Source organism: Myotis nattereri (genome assembly GCF_964212035.1).
Source record: "Myotis nattereri genome assembly, chromosome: 20".
Taxonomy (NCBI): Eukaryota; Metazoa; Chordata; class Mammalia; order Chiroptera; family Vespertilionidae; genus Myotis; species Myotis nattereri.
Window position 1 is genome coordinate 9430933 of NC_138096.1, and position 23933 is coordinate 9454865.

A 23933-nucleotide genomic window follows, 5' to 3' on the forward strand; every position below is an offset into this window, starting at 1 on the left:
GCCAGCCAGCTTTCCTTCACAGGGCGCCCCCTCGCCCTCCCCCGCCGCGTCCATCATCCTGTGAGCAGAACCCCTGGCTGGGCGCCCATCTGGGCTGGTGGGCAGCCTGTGGGTGGCCGTGGCTGGAGCTTGTGCGCTGAGCCAGGCATGCCCCCTCCCCCAATCAGCTGCAGGCTTTGGAGGCCTCTGCAAGGTCCTTCCCCACCCATGTGAGCCAGGTCCCAGCAGGGACTTGGAAAGGACTGCAGAGCCGCTTTTCTCTCACAGTTTAGGTGCTATTTTACCTCCAACAGTCTGCACAGAAGGGAGAGCTCGGGTGAGGGATCTGCCCGCGACCAGGATGCGGCCTGCGTACATGGAGAATGTCTGTTAAATGCCCCGCCCCGGCTTTAAGACCAGTTACACCCTCTTAGTTCCACTTGATGACAGAGTTAAACATTGAATTAAGGAAGGGGATCTAGTTGGAAATTACAAGATGCTTTATTCTGAAGTTTTTTCACAGGATTTAGAGATCGCGAAAGTGGAATCTTGTAGGGAGGATTCTGTGGTTTATTTTAATTGATGTTTTAAGGCAGTTTTAGGTTCACAGCAAAATCCAATGGAAAGCAGTCCCCATATACCTGCCATGTGCACAGCCATCTCCCCGCCCCCCACTCCCCATTAGCCTCCCCTACCCAAGAGGTACATTTGTTTCCATCGAACCTACACTGACACGTCATTGTCCCCCAAAGTTCATTGTTTCCGAGGGGGTTCACTCTTGGTGCTTTGTGCATTGGAACCAATGGATTATGGCATGAATCCACCCCTACGGTGTCACTCAGAATAGTTTTCACTGCCCTACAGTCATCTGTGCTCTGCCTGCTCATGCCTCCCCCCTGTGAGCCCTGAGCATAGAGGATTTTAAAAATACAGCATTAGCCCAGCCAGTGTGGCTCAGTGGTTGAGCATCGACCTATGAACCAGGAAGTCAGGGTTCGATTCCCCGTCAGGGAACATGCCCAGGTTGCAGGCTTCATCCCCAGTGTGGGATGTGCAGGAGGCAGATCAATGACTCTCTCTCATCATTGATGTTTCTATCTCTCCCTTTCTCTTCCCCTCTGAAATCAATAAAAATATATTTTAAAAATAAATAAATAAAAATACAATGTCAGACAAGAAGTTTCTTTGTGATGAGTTGCTTGTTTTTCCTATGGAACTGCTTCTACCTGGTAGAGATGACATTGTCAAGGATTATGTTTTATTAGCAGAGGCTGTATGTGTGTGTGAGTGTGTGAGAGTGTGTGTGTGTGAGTGTGAGAGTGTGTGAGTGTGTGACTGTGTGAGTGTATGTGAGTGTGTGTGAGAGTGTGTGACTGTGTGAGTGTATGTGTGTGTGTGTATGTGTGTGACTGTGTGAGTGTATGTGAGTGTGTATGTGTGAGAGTGTGTGTGCATGTGAATGTGTGTGTGTGACTTCCTAATGCCCCCACTGCTGAGGGCATCCTCAGCCCAACCCATGTTAATTAACAGGGAAATGCTATTATTTTGGGACACTGATTACTGGCAAACCCCAAGGAACAGTCTGTTTGGTGTATCCCAAGGGATTTTGGTGTTAAAAAATGTACAGGGGAGCTTTTTTCTCTTTCTCTTTTCTTTCTTTCTTTTTCCTTCCTTTCATTCTCCTCCACAAACCTCCAGATAAGCGGCAGGCCGGAGCCTGATTTTATTACCATCACGCACTCTTCATGGTCATCTTTTAGTATTTGAAAGGATCATTTGTTAACTGGAAATGGTCAACTTTTTTTCCGTGGGCTTTTGAAATATAATTTTCAATTTTTAATTTGATTCATTTAGATGAAATCATTAATCAGGGTTGAAACTGAGTTAATTTTCTGGAAAATAAATGAGGTTGTTAGAGTGAACATTATTAAGTGGGCTCTTTGTGAGGCAGGGATAATAGCTGGGAACGGGGAATTCTTGGAGAAGTGCAGCATGTGGGCAAAAATTGAAAGGATTTCTTCCCCTTGTTAAGTGGAATAATTTATTTTAAAAATTAGTTAGATCGGAGGATTTTCAGCATTAAGCATTATAAACATCCCATTAATTATATTAGAAATTGTACAGAGCAAAGTTTTGAGAAATTATAAGGGAAGGACTTGGTGTAAAGTTCTATTTCTTACTGTGAGGTGTTAAAGGCCTCTACTTTCTAATGTGCTTTTATTTTTTTTCTTGGAAAACGACGTATGACCCTGTACAGTAAGTCCTCACTTAAAATTGTCCATAGGTACTGTCACTTTAAGCGAAAGGCCATACTATAAGGAAAACAGTTTCACCATAGGCTCATTGATATAAACAAGAGTTAATTAAGTTCCTACCGCATCTCATCAATGTTGTAACCAAATGATGCTAAAGAAAATGATTAATGAAATTAATAACATTAAGAAAATGTTATTCAAGGATCTGCTGTACAAGCTTTCACATACTTTATCTCTTAAATTTCTTTTCAGATTTTTAGAACCTGTGGTTGCAGCTTTATTATAAAATAAGCAGAAAGAAATCATTGGGACCCATTATAAACATCCCAACTTCCCATGCGTTTAGTTCCCCGACATTTTCTTCATGATGTGGTTTATAACTAACTTCCTACAGGTGGTCTGTCTCCCTTTCTTAGCCCCCCTGTCTCTACATGCATCACTTTATTCTAAACTAGAGGCCCAGTGCACTAAATTCATGCAGGGGGTGAGGAGGGTTCTCTCAGCCTGGCCTGCACCCTCTCCAATCTGGGACCCCCTCGGGGGATGTCTGACTGCCGGTTTAGGCATGATCTGGCAGGGATCAGGCCTAAACTGGCAGTCGGACATCCCTCTCACTATCCGGGACTGCTGGCTCCTAACCACTCACCTGCCTACCTGCCAGATCATTCCTAACTGCCCTCCCCTGCAGGCCTGGTTGCTCCTAACTGCCCTCCCCTGCTGGCCTGGCTGCCCCTAACTGCCCTCCCCTGCTGGCCTTGTTGCCCTAACTGCTCTCCCCTGCCGGCTTGACCTCCCCTAACCACCTCTGCCTCAGCTCCTGACACCGTGGCTTTGTCTGGAAGGACATTGGATTGATGTCTGGTCTAATTAGCATATTACCCTTTTATTAGTATAGATTCTCCAATCCCTGAAGCACTCAAGGATTCAAGTAATAACATCCTTTTTATAAATATGGATTCTTTATTTTGTTGTTGTTGTATTATTTCCTACATGTATATTTTCTCTCTTATAACTAGATTTTGTAAATGTTGAGTGTCAGAATTCTGAGCTTCTTCCTATTCCATGATTACTTCTTGGGACAGCATATGCATTCAATTAGTTCTTTGTGACTGATCCACTCATTGACTTAGAGGGAAGCCATGGGAAGGAAACCCAGGCCCCAGACTGTATCAGGCCTTTTTCTCTGCACTGGAGCCTCGATCAGATTTTGTTAATGAAAGAGGAAAGTATATTTTCTAGCTTACTGTGGGGCACAGTGTAACTTTAAGGGACTAGGATGGTGAGCAAAATATCCTTCCCAAGGAAATGAAGAAAGCTGAGATTTGGCTGGACACTCAGCCACCTCAATGCAGAATGTATATGAGATGCAATTCACTGGAGAATCCCCTGCTTATAGTTGTGGTCCCCATTTCTCACAGTTTGACACTGTAGGTTTTCAATATGAACAATTTCCATCAGGGCTTTTAGTTGAATGTTCTATGTAGAGAAGTTCCCATTAGTGCAACTCAGAAGATTTTTACTGACAATTTCATGAATGCCGTGTTCTCTACTTGCAAACACACGTAGCAGCTACAGTCAACTCAGCCCCCAGATCCAAGCTCACCTACTTAATGTCTAAGTGTGGTTGGCAGAAGGAATTGTGCCATCGGTTCCACCTGTCCACATGTTTTTTGTAGTTACTGCTATCCATAGTTCTTTATTTCTTGTCCCATAAAACGATATATATGAAGAATTAAATAGAAATATTGGCCCAGAGGCATCAACATGGTTCACTTTTCACCCCTTGATCTTTAATGAGTTAACACATATGAAATATTTGGGGACAGTACTGGTCCATGGTAAGCATTCAATAAATGTTAACTATTATTATTATTATTATTATTATTATTATTATTATTAATGTTACTCACTGAAAAATAAGAGAAAAAATTACATATAGTTGATATACATGTTGGTGGAGTGTGTGTGTGTATGTGTGTATGTGTGTATGCCACACCTTCTACCATTGTAGCTTGAATGAAGTTCTCTCTCAAACACAAATCTGATCAAATCATTCATTTCTCTCTCCCTCACTGACACTCACAACTTACCCCATCCCTTAAATTCATCTGTGGCTCTTCCCATATTTTAAGCTAAAGCTTCTGTTTCTTTGAGTGGTTTCTCAAGATCGACAGAACCATGTCCCTTCCTTCATTTCGAACCTCTTAGCGTGTCTTTCTTCAAAAGTCTACGTTCCCCAGTTGGCCCCCAATGGCCAATAGAACTTGGTGCAGTGATGGAATGTTCTGGAACTGCACTTTCCAATATGGAAGCCCCTAGGCACATGTGACTATGGAGCATTTGAAATGTAGCCAGTGGAACTGAGAAACCGAATTTTAGATTTTGTTTTCATTCATTTACATTGAAATGAGAATGGCTACATGCTGGACGGCAGTGCCAGATCCTCTCTACACTTGCTCCTCTGCTGCTGCTGTTCCCTGAGACTAAAATGCCCTTCCATGCTCTTCCTCTCTCTATGTGACTTCACATCTTATCTCCATGAGGACCCCAATACTTCCTTGACTTCACCAGAGAAGTTAAATTTTCCTCTTCACACTCCTCCAGGGACCGGGCCCATGCCTTGACTGGAAAGTACTCATTATGCGGCTGTAATTGTTTATCCATATGCCTGCCACCCCACAGACTGTGAGCCTGGAAAGGGCACTCTCATGTTGCCCCATCCCTACCCTGAGACTGGCACAAAATAAGCACATTATATACATTTGAATAAATTGAATGGACAAATATATTAGGACAAAGGTAAGACCAATCCCTTTTATTTTTTCAAGTATGTTTGATTGATTTTTTAGAAAGAGAGCAAGGGAAAGGGAGAGAAGGATAGAAATACTCATGTAAGAAACATTGATCAGCTGCCTCCTGCATGCCCCCTACTGTGGATTGAGCCCCGCAACCTGGGCATGCGCCCTGACCAGGAATCAAACCGGTGACCTCTTGGTGCACGGAAGGATCCTCAATCCACTGAGCCACATCGGCCGGGCTAATCTCTTGGAGATGTAATAGAAAATTAAATGTGTTTTCCTCTTGTTGTTGTTGTTACTACTGTATTGGATGGGACATTTTTAAACATTTTAGAAATGCAACAGGGAAGCTCTCTAGGTAGCCAGTAGCTCTACCCTTTATCACAAACAGTATAGAGATCCAAGAGGTCAAAAGGCAATGCATATTCTTAATTCATCAACCTGTCCCTCTTTGGTATTTGCAGTACATTCAACACTAGGCCTTGTGTAGCTGTAGCACTCCTGATGCCCTGGCCAGATCAGATCCGGTCCAAGTCATACGCTAGGCAGATGCAAACATATGCCGCTGATTGCAAAAAAATTAAATTTAGTTACTGTTTGGATGCAGAAGCCTAAGCCGAGACTCACTTATTTTGGAACTGACCGCGTTGTAATGGTTCAGCCATCTGTCCCACGTGTGAAACATTCAGCACACATAGGCCGGCGGCATTGACATTGGCGGGCGGTGTTGGCCAAAGTGAATGCAAATGTTTCATGTTCACAAACAGAAATTGGTTTAGAGCTCGCTGTGCTGTTCTCCCTCTCCCTTCACCCTCCTTCCTTCCCTCCTCCCCATCCCTGGCTCCTTCCACTCCCAAGTCCTCAGTGAGGCATCAGAAAAGAGAAGTGAGCCCTGGCCAGTGTGGTTCAGTGGATAGCATTGGCCTGCAGACTGAAGGGCCCGGGTTTGATTCTGGTCGAGGGCACGTACCTCGGTTGCAGGCTTGATCCCAGGCCCCGGTCTGGGTACATGCAGGAGGCAACCAATCCATGTGTCTTTCTCACGCTGATGTTTCTCTCTGTCTCTCCCCTTCCCTTACACTCTCTCTAAAAATCAATGGAAATATATCCTTGGGTGAGGGTTAATCAAAATAAATCTTTAAAAAATAAAATAAAATAAAAGTGAAATGAGGCCACTGGGCCAGCTAATGGCTCAGCTTCCCCATCCTGATTGTGGGGGAGGCTCCCTGGTCAGTTTCAATCCCTTTCAAGCCTCATGCTGTGACTTGGAAGACTGAACAGAGCCCCTCCCTCTCTGAAGCTGGACCAGGGCCCTTTGTTTTGTTTTGTTTTGTTTTCACACCGAAAATAAAGTGTTCACATGAGCTCCTTGGCAGAGAGGATTTGGCAGTCTTATCAGGAGAAGAGAGAGGCGCTCTGAGGATGAAGAGTCCTTGGGTGACAGAAGTCTTGATTACTTTGGGCAGGAATGTGACGCGGTGGGCACGGGGGAAAAGCGATGGCCACGAGGCATTTAGGGAAAACCCGCGCAGTAATCGTGTTATATGTTGTTCTTCATCTTTCTGGGTGAGCCCACTGGCCCCAGGGAAGGGGCTTGTGGAGGGCGGGGGCGGCGGGGGGGTGGGTGATGTAAGAACACATGTGCTTCTCCAGAGGAAGTGGCTATAGATATCCCCAGCTGCTCTTTGCATGGGCTTTGGGGCAGCATGGACCTGGCTAGCTTGGCTCAGTGGTTGAACTTCGATCTATGAACCAGGAGGTCATGGTTGGATTCCCAACCAGGGCACATGCCAGGGTTTGCAAGCTCAATCCCCAGTAGGGGGCATGCAGGAGGCAGTTAATGATTCTCTGTCATCATGGATGTTTCTATCTCTCCCTCTCCCTTCCTCTCTGAAATCAATAAAGATATTAAAAAATGTGCATATGGAATAGGGCAGTCACCCTTGTATTTACTCTGTGCTACTCAGGCACCCAAGTTGTTGCAGATTTTTTTTTTTTTTTGATTCTACCATTTTTCTACCAAAATTATGCAAAGAACCAATGCTGTGAATACTTTGTTTTCCCCAATCTGGGATTGTAGAAAATAAAATCTTCACTTGATCCCAGAGGGCTTTGAGGCAATAGAAATTCAGCATCCCAAGAAATCAGAAGTTGAGATAAAATAGCCAGGAATGCCCTCAGTTTTTTCACTGATTTGCACTTGAATGGGTAGATAGTTAGGCTTTGTTAAAAGTTATTTGTCTCCAAGAATAGAAGAAAGGCACTAACAGCATAATAGACATAAAATCTGTGCTGTAGCCTTTCCAAGAAATTGACATTTTATGCATTTTTGGTTAGCATTTTATTTTAAAAACATATTTGAGACTTAATTGTCTGAAATAATTGAAATAGGTTTTTTAGTGTCCATTCTTCTCAGTAAATTTCCTGAACATATTTCATGGGATGGGAAAATAGGTCTAATTATGATGGGTCACATAATAATAATATCCATCTCAGACACAAATCCATGTTTTCTGTGATTAAACATTGTTTCATGGGCTCCATAATGGTTTGTTGTAATCATACTGGTTTCCTTTTTCCAAACGTGTATTTCAAATACTTGCTTGGAACACGATGCCCCTCTCGCCTTTCTTAGAAGGAGAGGAAATAGATTACCCATTCTCACACAAGTCCTTGCAGCATTCTTCCTGAAGAGGTTTATAGAAACGCCGCCTCTACCACAGCCCACTCTCTGCAGGATGGATGAAGTGGTTGGTTACCTGTTGTGATGGGACAGGTGCTAGAGGTGGCCAGGTTCAAAGTATCTTCTCTACCAAGATAGAGTCCTGAGATTCCCCCAATAGAGACTAATTTCTTTGTGTTGCAATTTCCCATGTTCATCCTTCCTGGGAAGAAGAAAAATGGCCATAGGGAATCTGGATGTACTGAATGTCAGCTATGTGCCAGGGACAGGGTGAGGCCCTCCAAGGGGTCAGTGAAATGTACAAAGGCCACAATGTGAGGAAAGGGTAGAGCTATGATTCAAACTCAAACCAGTGATTTTTTCCAGTTGACTTTATTGTGAATGGAGGGATCAGCTGATTTCATCAGCTGGTTCCAGGATGCTGAGAGCTGTGGTCCTCTGGTGGGATGGAGGCAGAGGAACACTCTGAAAGGTGGAAGGGAGAGAAGAAGGTTTGTGAAAAGTCTTCCCTCTAGACTGGATGGCTGGCCACACAGTAGGGCTGATGGAACCATTGAACCAATAGATATCCGTGGACATTTTGCTATCCTTCAACTATTACAACTTGAGATACTATTCAAAGAGGTATTCAGTAATATTACTGTTGTATTAAAAATAAAATGCATTCATTTCTAGAACAGGATTTGAAAAACTAAAACTCTAAAGTATGATAAAAGTGTATCCTTAATGCAATGGGAAATACTCAGAATAGCTGACATTTTTTGTACTAGAGACAGATTCTCTCATTTAATCATGATGAGCAGCTGAAGCCCAAAGCGATGAAGATCTCATGTCTGGGAAGTGAGAGAGTGGGGATTTGATCCTGTTTCATGAAGTTAAACTTGCAAGCCACCAGTAAGTGTTACCTTTCCCCTGTGTTTTAGGATTTTTACCACTATGAGGATTCACTCCTAGAAATCACTCCTAGTAAATCCTAGAATTTTATTTAAACTTACATATAGTTCCTTCTGATTTCAAATCTGCTAACTTTATCAAGTAACTTTAAACTCAGTCACTTCTCAAACTTTGCAAAAGTGTACAACAAGGTGGTAGGATTTGTAGGGACACAATTAGAATTCAGGCAGGGATTTACAGTGGACCATTATCAGAATCCAATCTTCTAGACAGTGGCTGGCCTCATTGTCAGGCACAGTCCAAGTTAAAAAGACAGGGTTCGGGGAGGTGGGGGCGGTATCAAGGTTGGAATGGTCTTTTTAATGCCTTTAAAACAATGGGTCTATATTTCCATTTAATTAAAACAGTAAAGTTGTGCCTCAGACAGATGGAAGGCGCCAACAACTATAATTGATTTTGTTCATTTTCTTTTTTAAAAGAAAACTCACAATTAACAATAAAGGACTGTCCATTTTTGTTAAGAAACTAAGCGACAATGGAAAGAAGACACATTACTGCAGCCCCTCTGTGCGTTAGTTGAGATGGCATCGTGATTGTTACTCATCCACATTGAGCAAACGGAACAATACCGGCTTATTCCAGGGCAGTTCTTTATCTAACTGATTCCTTCTTCTTCCTCATAATGCTGGACTGCAGACAGTGCCTGGTATGTAGGAAGGCAGCCAGGTGGTACTGTTGCCAGTGTGCTGACTGTCACCCAGGAACCCTGTCAGGGATGGAATCTGCCTCAGTTCCCTCTTTGTAAAACGGGAAATAGCAATTCCTGTCTCTCAGAGTGGATGTGAGAATCTGATGATGGAAACTAGGTGAACTGCTTCCTAAATCACAAAGCAGAACACAGATATTTTTCCAATGATCGCCTCTGAGACATGTTACCAAGATGGCAGCTCCGTCCTGAACTTGCACTAACTCCAGTGCCATTAAAATCCATTGAAAAAATCCAAGTTCAGGATATGGAAAAAGAAAATCGAAATCAGTTTTCAAATGGGGCATTTGGATAATATTGCTTCCAGGTAGTACTCACCTTTTGGCGTCTGGGGAAAAAAAGAGATGAAAATGAGAGAGGGAAAGAAAAAAGGAGAGTGAGCCATATGTTAAAAATAAAAACATTAAGCTCAAGGCATTACTGAAAACTCTATCTAATACAGCGTGAGGCAAAAATAGGTTTATCATTGTCCCTGTGGAGAAGGAGAGGTAGAGAGAAACACCTATATGAGAGAGGAACATTGATTTGTTGCCTCCCATAAACATCCCGACGGGGGACCAAATCAGCGGCTTGGGCATGTGCGCTGACCAGGAATTGAACCTGCTGCCGTTTAGTGCAGGGACAATGCTCAACCAACTGAGCCACACCGGCCAGGGCATTGGTTCACTTTGTTCCATTTCTGGCACAAAAAGACAACCGAGGTTTATGTTCTACTTAGAGTTGGCTGCTTCTCCAAGGAGCTTTAGTTCTTTGTGGTGGAGAGTGGCATTAAGAAGCCAAGATCTAGACGTTCTTGATATTGAATGTTTGTTTTGTTTTGTTTTTGTCATTTTGGAGTGTATTCTAACACCAACAATGGGTTCTCTGATTCTCCAGACCCCAGCTGGCTGTTCAACAATTCAATTCAATTCTGACACTTACCTACCTAGAGTTAGCGTTGGATCCCACAGGTTAAGGGCTTAGTCCCACAAGACTGTCCGCCACTGCCGATCACAAGTTCAAGTCCACCCATATTTTTGACCCAGCGGTTATAAATGGAAGGTTCCCATACCCACTCCTTAATTTTTATAATTTGCTGGAGTGTCTCACAGAACTCAGGAAGGTACTTCACTTATTATTTTATTATAAAGGATACACCTGAAGAACAGCCAAAATGAAGAAATGCATAAGGAAAAGTCTGGGGGAGATTCCTGAGCCCCTGTGTCCTCTCTGGGCACATCATTCTCTGAGCATCTTAGTGTATTAATCAACTTGGAAGCTCTCCAAAACCTCTGTTGACATTTAGAGTATTTTATGGGTTTTCCTATATGAAAAGGTTGTAGAAGAAACAGTAGCCCATGGAGACAAGATAACAGCAGCATAATTTGCAAGTTTGCTAAACTCACACAGTACTGATTTCAGATGCTAAAATCTCCAATGATCCATGGACACCATTGAATGAGAGCATTAGACTGAAAATAAAGGTGGAGTCACAGGTGGAATCCACTTAGGTATTGGTATTCCTTCAAATTAATTGATGATAGAGCTTTAGCCAGGGGAACACATGTTAATGTCCCATGCCTACAAAGACGGAGGAATTCACACAACTCTCTTTGATACAGTTCATGCTTACACGGTTGCTGCTAACATCAGATTTTACTCTGCTCAGAGCTTGTGCAGTTTCCAAAGATGTTTAATGAAAAATTAGGATTAATGGCTCACTGTAACCTTTCTAAGTAGAGTCCTGCTTAGGAAATGGACACATCTCAGCAATAACATACCATTGTGTGAACACTAACTATCATGTATTATGTTCCTAGCAAGCCTACCGCTATCTCTGCTATAAAAAGGTTTATTACCAAGCGGGGCAGACACTGTACATGCTTCTTGCTCTGTAGCGGTTTCATTTTAGATCCCTTTGCTTTTGTCTCCCTCTGAATTGTTGTGTTTAAAAAAATGTGAATTCTCTTTTGAAACTCTAAATATAAATGCTCCCAGAGCCGAAAGGGAGACAAGCCTTCTCTTATGACAATTAGTGTCCTTATTTTTTTATGTATTCATTTTGGGGTTCATTTAGTCTGGCTAAAATTGCATACATATTCATGTTTCTTAATAAGAACCAAGCTTTACTCTTGGTTGTTTTTCATAAATTTGTCCTCATAAGCGGTTTGATAGACATGCACTTTAACTATTGGAATGAAAGTTCACAGAGAAGCCTCGGGACATTGTTTCTTTTCTACAGTTCACTAATCCCTCCCCCAAAGTCCACATGCTACTTTACCAGAATACAATGAAATCGCTACTGTGTGTGTGTGTGTGTGTGTGTGTGTGTGTATCTTTATTGATTTCAGAGAGGAAGGTAGAGGAAGAGAGAGAGATAGAAACATCAATGATGAGAGAGAATCATTGATCAGCTGCCTCCTGTATACCCCCTACTGGGGATGGAGCCCCCACAACCCGGGCTTGTGCCCTGACTGGGAATCGAACCTGTGACCTCCTGGTTCATAGGTCAATGCTCAACCACAGAGCCAAGCCAGCTGGACTATCCAAATGCCTTTTTATTTTTAAACCCCAGATTCAATTCAGTTACATAACAGAATAGCCATTCACTACTCATTGGTTGTCTTCAAAATACCTGTTATTAGGTCATATTTTCTTCTCCTTGGCACAAACTAGTCTATATGTTGTAAAATCAAATCTGAAGCTTTGTATTATTTCTCATACTTCATCTCCATGGCGATGTGCAACAGGCATCGATCTTTCTCTAATGCGGTAATAAGCTAGAAGCATTTTTCAAACACGGGCACTTTGTTTGCTTGATTCTCCTCAAGAACAAAAGGAAATGCATTTGGCCAAGGTCACCGGGAGGGGAGCGCGAAGACCTGTGCCAGAAAGCCTTCTGCCCTTCTGGTTGATGAGTGCCGTCCATTTGGCTCTGGTCTTCCCTGATTTAAAATATGAAGTGTGTTGATGCTTCCAACTGCCAAGGCAGTTGTACTTTGAGTCCATGGGTCAATTCCATCATTTTAAGTACCGCATTTCATTCATAGAATCTCGGAGCTGGAAGAGAGCTCAACACGTGATCCAACTCATTCATCTGCTTCCAGCCAGGAGAGCAATAGAAATGCCTCAGCAAGGGAACGGCTTCCTTCATTTGTCAAATTTCCCAAGGATGGGTACCTATGGTCTTTCTTGCTCAATATTCAGTATCTAAATCTAATTCTCATCAGTCAGTTTTTCTTAGGATCTCTCTCTGAGGGATTTCCAGAAAAATCAAACGCGGTTTCCTGGTATGATATTCAGGATGCATATTGAAAAAAATTAAATTCTGCTGTCATCCTTTTCAACATTTTTTCAATGCTTCCTGCTATTTTGTTGTCTTCAAGTTTTGTATACCTTTCTTTTTTAAATTTCTTTATTGATTAAGGTATTCCATATGTGTCCTTATCCCACCACTGCCCCTCCCCCACTCATGCCCTCATCCCCTGTTGTCCGTGTCCATTGGTTGGGCTTATATGCATGCATACAAGTCCTTTGGTTGATCTTTCTCCCTTACCACCCCTCTCCCCTTCCTTCCCTCTGAGGTTTGGCGGTCTGATCGATGCTTCTCTGTCTCTGGATCTGTTTTTGTTCATCAATTTATGTTGTTCATTATATTCCATAAATGAGTGCAGTCTTTGTATACCTTTCTAAAGTTAGAATATACTAGTATATTAAGGAAAACAATACACAAGAATTATTGACAAGAGATTTCTACCTTTTTGTGTATACATTTTGGGTTTAGTAGAAGTATCAAAAGAAAAGCAATCAAATGAAAAACACCTGATTAGTGCATGGCTAGAAAGCACATTGTAAATTTATTTATTCACTTCGTATCTCTGAGTGCCTTCTAAGTGACAGGCATGTGCATGGTGAGTAATATATAATTAATACATATACCAAAATCGTTTGGCTGAATTTTAATCTTTCGAATCTATTTCAACTAAAGTATCTTTTCTCACCATGCCCTCAACCCTCAAATTTTTTGTGGAATTAATATGAATATGCAAAATAAATAAAATATCTTTACATTTCATTTTAACCCAGATTGCGTTTCAAACATGTAAATAGACCTTGTGGGCAAGAACGAGGAAGAGAAGGCGGTTTGGGAAATTGCAAGGAGATTTTCACTGGAAATTCTACCTCCTCTTTCATGAGGGCATCCCACGTGGAGGCTTTCCTCCCAGCATCTGGTCTTGATCTGCCTTGTGACTGTAAAAGTGCATTTGTCTTTCGTTGGCACCATTTAGGATGCAGTGGTACCTTCCACCTTGTGCACTGTTTTACACCACCTCTTCTTACCCGCCTCGTAACAGCAACACCCTAGGAGGTATACCAGGAACTTCACGACCTGGTTCAAGTCCAGGCTTTCCATCAATGGGACCCGGCATATTTGGCATCTGGAAATATCACTAGTGTTTTCTGTATTCTTCCACACACTCTTTGCACATCCTCATTTAAGAAGAAATTTATGGACTGTGGACTCCACCAGGCTCAGCACTCTAATGCACAGCTTTCTTTTTGGCCTCGAGAGTATGCATTTCCCCAATGTTTATGATTATTATTTTTAAAGATATTTTCATTGATTTCAAAGAGAAGGGAGAGAGAGAGAGAGTGATAGGGACATCAGTGAGAGAGAAACATCATCGATTGGCTGCCTCCTGCATGCTGCGTGCTCCATGCTGGGGATCGAGTCCACAGCCCCAGGCATGTGCCCTGACCGGGAATCCAACCGTGACCTCCTGGTTCATAGGTTGAAACTCAACCACTGACCTACACCAGCCAGGCAGTTTATGAAATTTTTAATAGGCAAAAAGAAGGAAAGAGAATACTCTCTTTTAGTTTCCTTTTTAAAAAGGCAGTCTCTGTGTTTAGCAAAGGCAGGCCAAGCATGCTTTCTCTCGTTCTTTCTGACATCACACAAAGTAAGAAATAGTGCCCTTCGAATGGGAGATTTCCTTTAATTACATCGGGAAGCGATAGTGGTCGGTATTGCATGTTTAATGCAATGTTCTGCGTGCCCTTTTTTCTTTCTTTCTCCCCGCCACCCACCACCCCTTCACAGCTACCTCATCTTGAGCAGAAATAAAAGGCTCAGGGCTTGTCAGCATCAGTTTATAGATAGCTGTTTAAAAATAATGAGATATTGGCTATTGTAAGGCTCAGGGCCGTCTTGCCAGACTCATTTATTTCCATTCACCTTTTGTCAGAATCACAGACAGAAGACATTCAATTAAAACATGTCACCTGTTGCAATGACCTAATTTGTACTCCTGTGTGTCATGGATTAGGGCTCTGTGCTTCTGAAGAAGTGCTCTTACCCCCCATGCAGCAGTGTGCCCCCTGCAAAACACTTTGTCTGTGGTTATTTCAAGTTTCTTTTTTTTAAAAAAAAATATTTTTATTGATATCAAAGAGGAAGGGAGAGAGATAGAAACATTAATTATGAGAGAGAATCATTGATCGGCTGCCTACTGCACACCCCTACTGAGGATCGAGCCTGCAACCTGGACATGTGCCCTAACTGGGAATCGAACCATGACCTCCTGGTTCATAGGTCCACGCTCAACCACTGAGCCATACCGGCTGACCTGATTACTTTTATTTAATAAAACTCTTGATTTAGTAGTCATTCACTTCATTATCTTTTTTTAAAAGTGTTTTTACTTTAATGTGACTCTTTGCATCTTAAGTATTCAGGGGGAGGGAGTTGTCTTTGCAATTCCTGTGTACAGCAAACCTTTGTTTGGGAACATTATCTAAGGCATGTTTTTAATTTGGGAAAGTAGGCTAGGATATCCTGGGTAATTCTCCGCAGGGAAGGTCTTTTGCTGTTCTATGAAATGCCTCAGACTTTGCACTGTTAAAAATGCGAACAATACTTTTGACTTTGGACTATATCATATAAAAATTTGCATTAGGGCATAAAATGCAGACTTAAAATTAGCTGACTTAGAAGCCCTGCTGCTGAACTGCTTTACGTCTCTTGGAGTTTATTTGCCTCCCAGCATATTTTTTTTCCCTCCTTGCCCTAGTCTTGCGTTCCCAATTTTGTAAATTCTGACAGTGTGTGAGATTTGCAATTCCCTTGTGGCCACGTGGGCTCACGCAGTATTTGAGAGAGGCAGCAATGTGGGAGGAAATGCTCTACTTGTAGGCAATGCCAACTATTAAAATCTTTTAGAAAAAACAAAATAGATAAGGGCAGTCTCCACCTGAATGGAAAATCCAGATGCTTTAATTAATTTCAAATCCTGTCAAATATTGGATACAGTGGGTATCGTATTTCCTCAGAGAAAACTTATTTTTAAACTTTTTCCGAACTGGCTTACCAGTGACATCGAAACAGAAGCTGTTTGTGTTTAAGATTGTAAAGATGTGAAAAGATGTGAAATTGCCCTTTCATGGAAATATTTGGATTAGACTGGTGTTTGTTTAGAGCAAATCTGGATTTCTCAGGTCCTGATCGCAAATATTGTTATTTTGTTTGTTTATTTGTTTCTGCTAAAATAGTTTGAGGCTTTTACGTGTACCAGGTTAATTGGATAATTATCAGTTCTCTTCTCAAATTCGTATTGTGTGCTTACAGCAAACTCGGGGAAAACATTCTTCTTTTTGATGGAATTTGGGTTCGTTTCTCTGTCTATTGTAAAGTAATCACATACATAAATGATATTATTCGTGACAGGAGTGAATAGTAAATAGAATGGGATAGCAAATAATTCTATAAATCACTTAGGCATCATAGAGTATCATTATTTGGCTTGTGTTTTTTGAATTATCTTACCACTCTATCATACCCCAAATCTGCTTGCATACAGAACTGAGACTGCCAAACTCCATGGGGATGGATTTTCAATAAATAAGCATGATGTAAAATATCTTTAAATAAGATAATATAGCAATATTTCAACAAAATTATGAGATAATGACAACTTTATTTTCCTTGGCATTTTAAGGTTTATAAAATATTTTAGTATTACATTTGTATAATATCCAATTGCATTAATATATTAATATAACATTGGATCATCACAGCAAAACTTTGGAGAGGATATTGTCTTTCCATCCATTTTATATGTGGAAAAGGAAATAAGTTAAGGAACTCATTGAAGTTTATAGAGCTAGTTAACGAAAGAGTCATTAAAAAAAAAAACTCAACCATTCTGATTTGCAAATTATGCTTTATTTTTTAAACATACTCTTCATATACTATTTAGGAACAATTTATGGTGCCATTGCATATAGCTTTTTGTGGCATGCACTATTATTTTCAGAGAATACTTAGTGCACCCAATTTCTTTGTTTTTAAAAATATTTATTTGTCTAAACCTGCTTCATTGCTCTTGAAGTTGTCTACTGATTTGAGTTAAATTCTGCTTTGATGTTTCAATATGACATTTCAGGCTTTGTTGAGAAGCCAGTGTATGTTTGTGTGTTTCACTAAAAGAACATCAACTCTTAAATTAGTATTTATTATTAAGGCAATATAAAAAATTTGTTTCTTTATTTTATGGATCACTAATAATCCTTACCTTTTGTGTATATATACTGACCTTGGGGATTCACCTAGAGATATATTAGCCTTTCCCAAACTGTTTCCTGCACCTCAGGTAACCCACAACTCACATGTCACGTAGTATTAATAATATTCCCCAAACTGGATCCTTAGTTAGATTGGTTTGCAAAAGCACTGTCTGGGCCATATCTCCCTCTGAGAGTTCTGCAGAGGCTATTTGCTTATTAAAGGCTCTGAGATGCCCTTCAGTAAAATAATAAAACTGATGATGCTATTAAACCAAATCTATTTTGTACACAGTTTGAAAAATGCCAAAATATGGGTTATGCATTGCTTGGTTGAATTTATTAATGGAGAATGTTACACGGTTTCATCAATTAAGATACAATCTACTACCAAAAAAAAAGAGGCTCTCTCCTCATTCTTACTCCCAAGTAACCTTGTTTTGACAATGGTTTTATAAGGTCCTGTTCTAAACTTTACAGTCCCACTGGAAACCAGGTTGTTAATGACAAGCTCTTCCCCACCACTCCCTCATATAAACAAAACATTATTTTTCATCCCTTTCCTTTCGCTTTTGCTATTGATCTCTTAACTCACAGCCAGCAAAACTCCCTGCATCTTGACCCCACCCATCACTCTTTGGGAAAAGGTTTTACAAAAGCCCATCTACTTTTGCCTGCTTCCTAACTTTCCCTCCAGCTCTGCCCTGCGAACTTACCCCTTCTTTGACACCCTAGTCTGGATCCTTTCAGAAAGCTCCTCTTTCCATCCTGTTGGGTTCAGTCAAAACCAACTCCCAGCTTTCTCACATTTGAAGGAAAATACAGATGTGTCCCAAAATGTAGCTAACATTCTCCTTCTGAGACATGTTAATATGGGACCATCCCTGGATCTCATCTGCATGGCATGTAGGTACTTGCAATGCAATTCAACTCTACAGTGTCTTCTGGTAACCCCAGGGTTGGGTAGCTGGCCGACTGGTCTACCTGATCCTACATATAGAGCTTCCAGGGATAACTGATATAGAGGATACAAATGGCCATTGTCTTTAATTTGAGAAACAGTTTCTTTATATTAATTCACATGAAACGTGCCTTTTCTTTGATGTGTACATGTCACTTTGATGGCCTTGCATAAAATGTCTGTCTGGTTTATTATCCTCTCCAAGATTTGGATTCCAATCCCTAGCAATCTTGGTGTAGCCACCAATATTTTTACATCCCTCTCATACCCCTTGACCATTCTGCATTGCCTCTCCATTTGCCTAGCACCCATGGGTGATGCTGTCTATGCATTGAATTGGTTTTTGAAGAGATCTACCTCCATGCTAAACATGTGACTGTCTTTGCCCACAGGAGTGCGTCTTGACAGAGTACGTGGAGGCCGGCAGAAGTACAAGCGCAGAATAGATGCGGAGAACAGCCCCTACCTGAACCCCCAGCTGGTTCAGCCAGCCAAAAAGCCATGTAAGTACAGCAGACATGTCTGGCTGCCCAGCACTCAGAATCTCCCCCTCCCCTCTCCTCCCTCCTGTTGGCTCCCTGTATCACTTTGGCATGCCCATCCCTACCAACTCCAAGGAGGTTTGTCATTGTTGGGGGGCCATGGCTCCAATCCCAAGGATTGCCTGTGAGAGGCAACAGCCACTCACCTAATGATCTTTTTCTTTCCTATGGTTTTTCCTCCCTCTGCCCTGTATTCGCCTAGTCATTTTGTGGAAGCAGAAGCACATTAAGGCATTGCTTATATAGTGCGGATTTTACATTTACTGGTTCCTTTTATTTTCAGAGGTACATCAAATGGATCATACTGTGATCATTAGTTCATTGGAGCTGTTAGTTTCAGATTTCACAAGAAAGTGATTTTTGTAGTTGTCGCTAACTAAATGAGTTTGACTGCTCAACCTCCCCATGAAAATACATTAGGAGCCTCATTAATTTGGAGCTAGAGAAGGTTAACACACTAGCTAGCAATAGATTAAAACAAGAATGGGCCCTGCTAATAACAAGCATAGGTTGATGGTTCCGTCTCAGGTGTCCTTATGGGCATCATGAATTGTTTTTTAAGAGCCCGTGGCTTCCTAATGCCAGGTTGCCATTGGAAGGGGCGATGGTACGGTGCTAAAATGCAAGCCCCATTCTCTTTGCCATTAAGTAAAAGAGCTAGAATATAGATCGAGGCAATAACTGTATCCCATTTTCTGAAAAATCAGTTCACAGCTGCTCTGCAACAGCCCTAGCATTTTAGGGGGTTTATGCAAAGAGTTCATATCAGGCACTGAGAAGACTCTTGGTGGAGATGGTGCTCGCATTCAGCTGTCTTTGTCTCAGGAGACACGCCCAGCACGCACTCACATTGATAGCAGTTCCAGAAAAGACACGGGTATTTTGTTACCTGCTTTCAAGGGAAGAGAAAAAAGCTTCTGCTTCTAATTCAGACTCTCCAGGAGGGGTCGCTGCTGCGCACCGTACAGTGAGCATATGGGGATGGGTTAAATAAATAAAACAGACCCTGAACTGTAAACGAAAGGACATTTCAACGATGTCAAAGGGAAAACAACCAGTTTTACATAAAATTAAAGCTTAAGTGAACATATGGCATAGTTTCCTTTTGCCTTTCCAAAAAACATTATGTTGATTATACCTTCAATTGTCCAATCTGGCATCTTCTCCACAGCCTGCATAAGCTCCTTGGCATTCTGCAAATACAATCCCGGACTGCATTAAGCAGATTTTGCACATTATAATAAAAAAAAAAACTTTCTGATAATACAATAAAGTGCAATAAACACTAATGCTTAATTTCATTAGAGGTTTAGTTTGCCTGGATTCGGTAATACACAGAGTGCCCATTTCTCATTCATTTTATGCAAACATTGACCAAAACCATTGATAAGTTCCTCTCCAGAGAGAAAAATGCACACCGGCCCACGATAAAGGAATGTCTATGGTTTGGGGCGGAAACCTGAGGAACTGGGAAGTGGCATGTCAAGTACCTTTAAGGAGATTACCGCAATTTCACTGAGCTGCATTTGTCTGAGATAAAGAGGGTTCCTAATAAATCATTACTCATTATCTCAAGGCCTCTGTGCTAATTTTCCTGAGTCCATCCAATTAGTGTGTTTTGGTAACAAACATTTATAAAACTTAATTTTCAGATCCTGTCGGATAAGTGTCAGGAGACGGTGCATGGGCCGTCGGCGGAGAGTGGCTGGGGAGATTTCTGGAACCTGACTGATTGGAGAGCGCAAAAGCCCCAGAGTGGAAATTGGGTTCTATTGATTCTAATTAGGGAAACATTAAATAAGATTTACCTAGAAGCAGTGCTGCGGGCTATTCCGTCTGTGGAATGATGGGCGTTTCCAAGCTTCCACCCCATTTCTCTGACCCCGAGTCCAGTGCCCCTTGGCTTGGCGGAAACAGGCAGCATGTTTCCTGTAATAAATAAGAACTGGAGTTTCAGGGTTTCCTTCGGGTCCGTGTCTGTGCCCTTTATCACTGCATTTTTCTCTAGTCTGGGAACCCAGTGGTTGCTGAAGGTTTTGTTGGTTGTCAGAGCGAGGGAAGTGGAGGCTTTTCTAAGTGAGATTAAAACTACAGGGTGTTGTTTCTTAAGCACACACGGGAAGCCAGTGCCATTCTCTGCGGATCCTACAAAGTAAAAAAAAAAAAAAAGAAAGAAAAAAAAGAATCTCTATTTAACTTTAATGTTTACCAGAAACCGTGGCATTTTGGGATATTTTCTCCTAAATCTGCAGTTTCATGATAATTGAATATTACTGCCAATGAATGGTTTTCTGTTGATGATTGGCAATATATGTAATTCCTATGGGAGCTGTAATAACATTTTAAGATATGTCAGGAAAAATGCTTTATAGTTTGGATGCATCTTGTTATCATGTTAAAGGCGATTCAAAGAACGTTATGTTTTCAATTCAAATGTATAGGAAGTCTTTCAATTTGGGTTAAAAAGTTATAGTGAAAGGAAAATGATATAGTAAACAGAGAGGAAACTAGCTTTGCTCACAAAAATCCCATTTAGTGCCCCATTTTTTTTTCCAGAGTCATATAGTACATAGAACATGGGAATATTTATTCTTACCCATTTCCATCTCCCCACTTAGCAGAAAGTACAAAAATCTAAAGCTACACACAGACATGGAAAATGGGGCCACGCAGAAAAACCATTCCGTCCGGGAGCCTTTACAGCCCCCTCCATAAACCCGCACATGCCCCCGGGCAGTAAAACACATTTGATGTGATGCTTTTCATTCGTCTCCAGTGTTTATTTTATGAAGGTTTTTAAAAACATAAATCATAACTTTCAGACAGATAAATCTGAACCAGAAAATGAACTACAGACAACAGATGAAAATAGAGGATTGAAGAATTAGACACTCCACGGAGAACACATTGTACCATTTAAATAGAACTATTTTTCTGGAAACTGATATTGTCTGTATTGAGGAGATTGGCTAGTATGCAAGGATATGGGGAAGGAAAAAAAGTTCCTATTTAGTGTATCCCACAAAGATAGAGTTATTGAGTCCCTAATTCACCCAACCAGGAGGACTCTGACCATTGCTCTACTTTAAAGGAATTAAGACAATTAAGGACTTTCATGCCCATGATGACTATGGGCATTGGTAGTTCTTTGCCTTCCACATTATATTCCAGATTTCAGTGCTTGACTGTGCATTTTTGTTTGTTTGTTTGCTTTTAAATATATTTTACTGATTTTTTACAGAGAGGAAGGGAGAGGGATAGAGAGTTAGAAACATCGATGAGAGATAAACATCGATCAACTGCCTCCTGCACACTCCCTACCGGGGATGTGCCCGCAACCAAGGTACATGCCCTTGACCAGAATCGAACCCAGGACCCTTAAGTACACAGGCTGACACTATATCCACTGAGCCAAACCAGTTAGGGCTGACTGTGCGTTTTTTATCTTAAAGTTGTTGTCTGTGACTTAATCTGCTTCCCCAAATCCCACTTAAGACTCAATGCGTGAACCCAAAGGGCATCTATCTTTTATCAGTTTGCTACAAATGTTTTCATTCCAGGAGAGAGGCTGCAGTCCCACCAAGGCAGGTAGAGCAAAGGAGAAGACAAGACAGGAGCGCACCTGTTGGGACTGCAGCTGCTCTGTCTCGCTCTGTGTGTTCCTGGAAGCTTGTTAATGTGCCTATAGGGAACTCTAAGCAGAATACACTGGGTTTCTTGTAGGTGATTTGATTTCCTGCTCAAAACCCAACGTGCTCTGAGGTTTGTAAAAGAGGGATGATGCTACTAGTGATCTCGCAGTGCTCTGGTCTGATCCTGCAGATAACAAGATTGTGTCCCATTTGTTGGTGGCCGAACCGGAGAAGATCTATGCCATGCCTGACCCCACCGTCCCCGACAGTGACATCAAAGCCCTCACCACGCTGTGCGACTTGGCCGACCGAGAGCTGGTGGTGATCATTGGATGGGCCAAGCATATTCCAGGTACCTTCTCTGAAAACAAATTTTTTTAAAAAAGAAAAGAAAAACATTGTAGTTCATTCTCTAGGTCAGTGGTTCTCAACCTTCCTAATGCCGCGACCCTTTAATATAGTTCCTCATGTTGTGGGGACCCCCAACCATAAAATTATTTTCGTTGCTACTTCATAACTGTAATTTTGCTACTGTTATGAATCGTAATGTAAATATCTGATATGCAGGATGTATTTTCATTGTTACAAATTGAACATAATTAAAGCATAGTGGTTAATCACAAAAACAATATGTAATTATATATGTGTTTTCCGATGGTCTTAGGCGACCCCTGTGAAAAGGTCGTTCGACCCCCGAAGGGGTCGCGACCCACAGGTTGAGAACCGCTGCTCTAGGTGGTATATGCACATTTGGGCAAATTCTAAATTTTCTCTTTGGGATTGTTTTTTAACATTTTCCTTTGTGTTGTTTTTTTTTTTTTTATTATATTTAATTTAGAGCTTTGCTGATCTTCATAGAACCCTAAACCTTTTTCTATCTGTACCAACTTGAACTCTTGTTAATTATGTTTTCCTATATGGAGGTACTATTGCCAATGTAAGATAAAGACAATATAATTTAAAAAACAACAACACAGTTCTTTATTCCTTTTAAAGTTCTGAGCTTTCTTCTAAAGAAATGCTTCTGCTTTTATTTTCATGGTAAAAGGTATTTTTGTCACCAGTAGTCTAATGTAAATTTGTTTCCTTCTTTTTAAGAATAACTCATTTTGTTGTTCATGGTGGCTATTTATACTGTTTATTCACATACTATTCATATTCACAAGCTTTGCTTTGGTTTACAATGAGATGTCCACCTTGAATTTATACAGAAATTAATGAAAAGAAATGTTACATTGACATCTGGAATTTTCTCCTATGGTAACTTCAAAGCAGTCTTTTAAAATAGCCTTTTCCTTTTCTTTCTTGACCCATCCTGTCATATCAAACGTATGCCTAACCACAGATTCTGAGAATTCTAGTCATCTAGAATTACTATTTTTTGTTTGCTTGAGTGTTGATCTTCAAATCGCTTATAAGGAAGTTTTTGAATGGTGAGCCGGGCTTTTCTGGTTACAGTTAACTTATTTCTGTCTCCTTAAACTAGTTTGTCTTTATGCTTTGAATGCTACAGTAATTTCTTTAATCAAATTGATGGAAGTCCCTTTCCCAGCCCACACTGAAACCAATTTATTGGTCATGATACGCCAGCTATGTTGCTAACAGTCGTAACGAACTGTCAGGCAGTATCGCAGGGAAGCTAATTTGAAGTCATTAGGTGTGCAGTGCTCAGGCGACAATTTGTTACAGTGGTTAGCGACACAGCTGACGTTTCTGAATGGCTTTGTTCGGGGCTGTTCTCGATGAGGCCAAGCAAATTGTAAACTAATTTAAACATCACTCTGTATTATACCGGCTACTCTGTCTTACACTGTTTGCTAATAAAGCACCCCAAATTAAGTCAAAACTAGTTAAATAGGTGAGCTGGAGTGTGTTCTTCAG

The 23933-nt window shown here is 41.2% G+C and overlaps 1 protein-coding gene across 1 annotated transcript in view; it reads left to right on the top strand.

Moving 5' to 3' along the window:
* The window catches only part of ESRRG (estrogen related receptor gamma), a gene marked incomplete at its 5' end in the record, with an annotated part of 169249 nt that overhangs the window by 99486 nt on the left and 45830 nt on the right, over positions 1–23933 (top strand). The window contains 2 exons of the mRNA XM_081114534.1: positions 18271–18381; positions 22243–22404. Coding sequence (XP_080970660.1) covers positions 18271–18381; positions 22243–22404 — 273 coding nt within the window. The remainder of the gene's footprint in view (positions 1–18270; positions 18382–22242; positions 22405–23933) is intronic.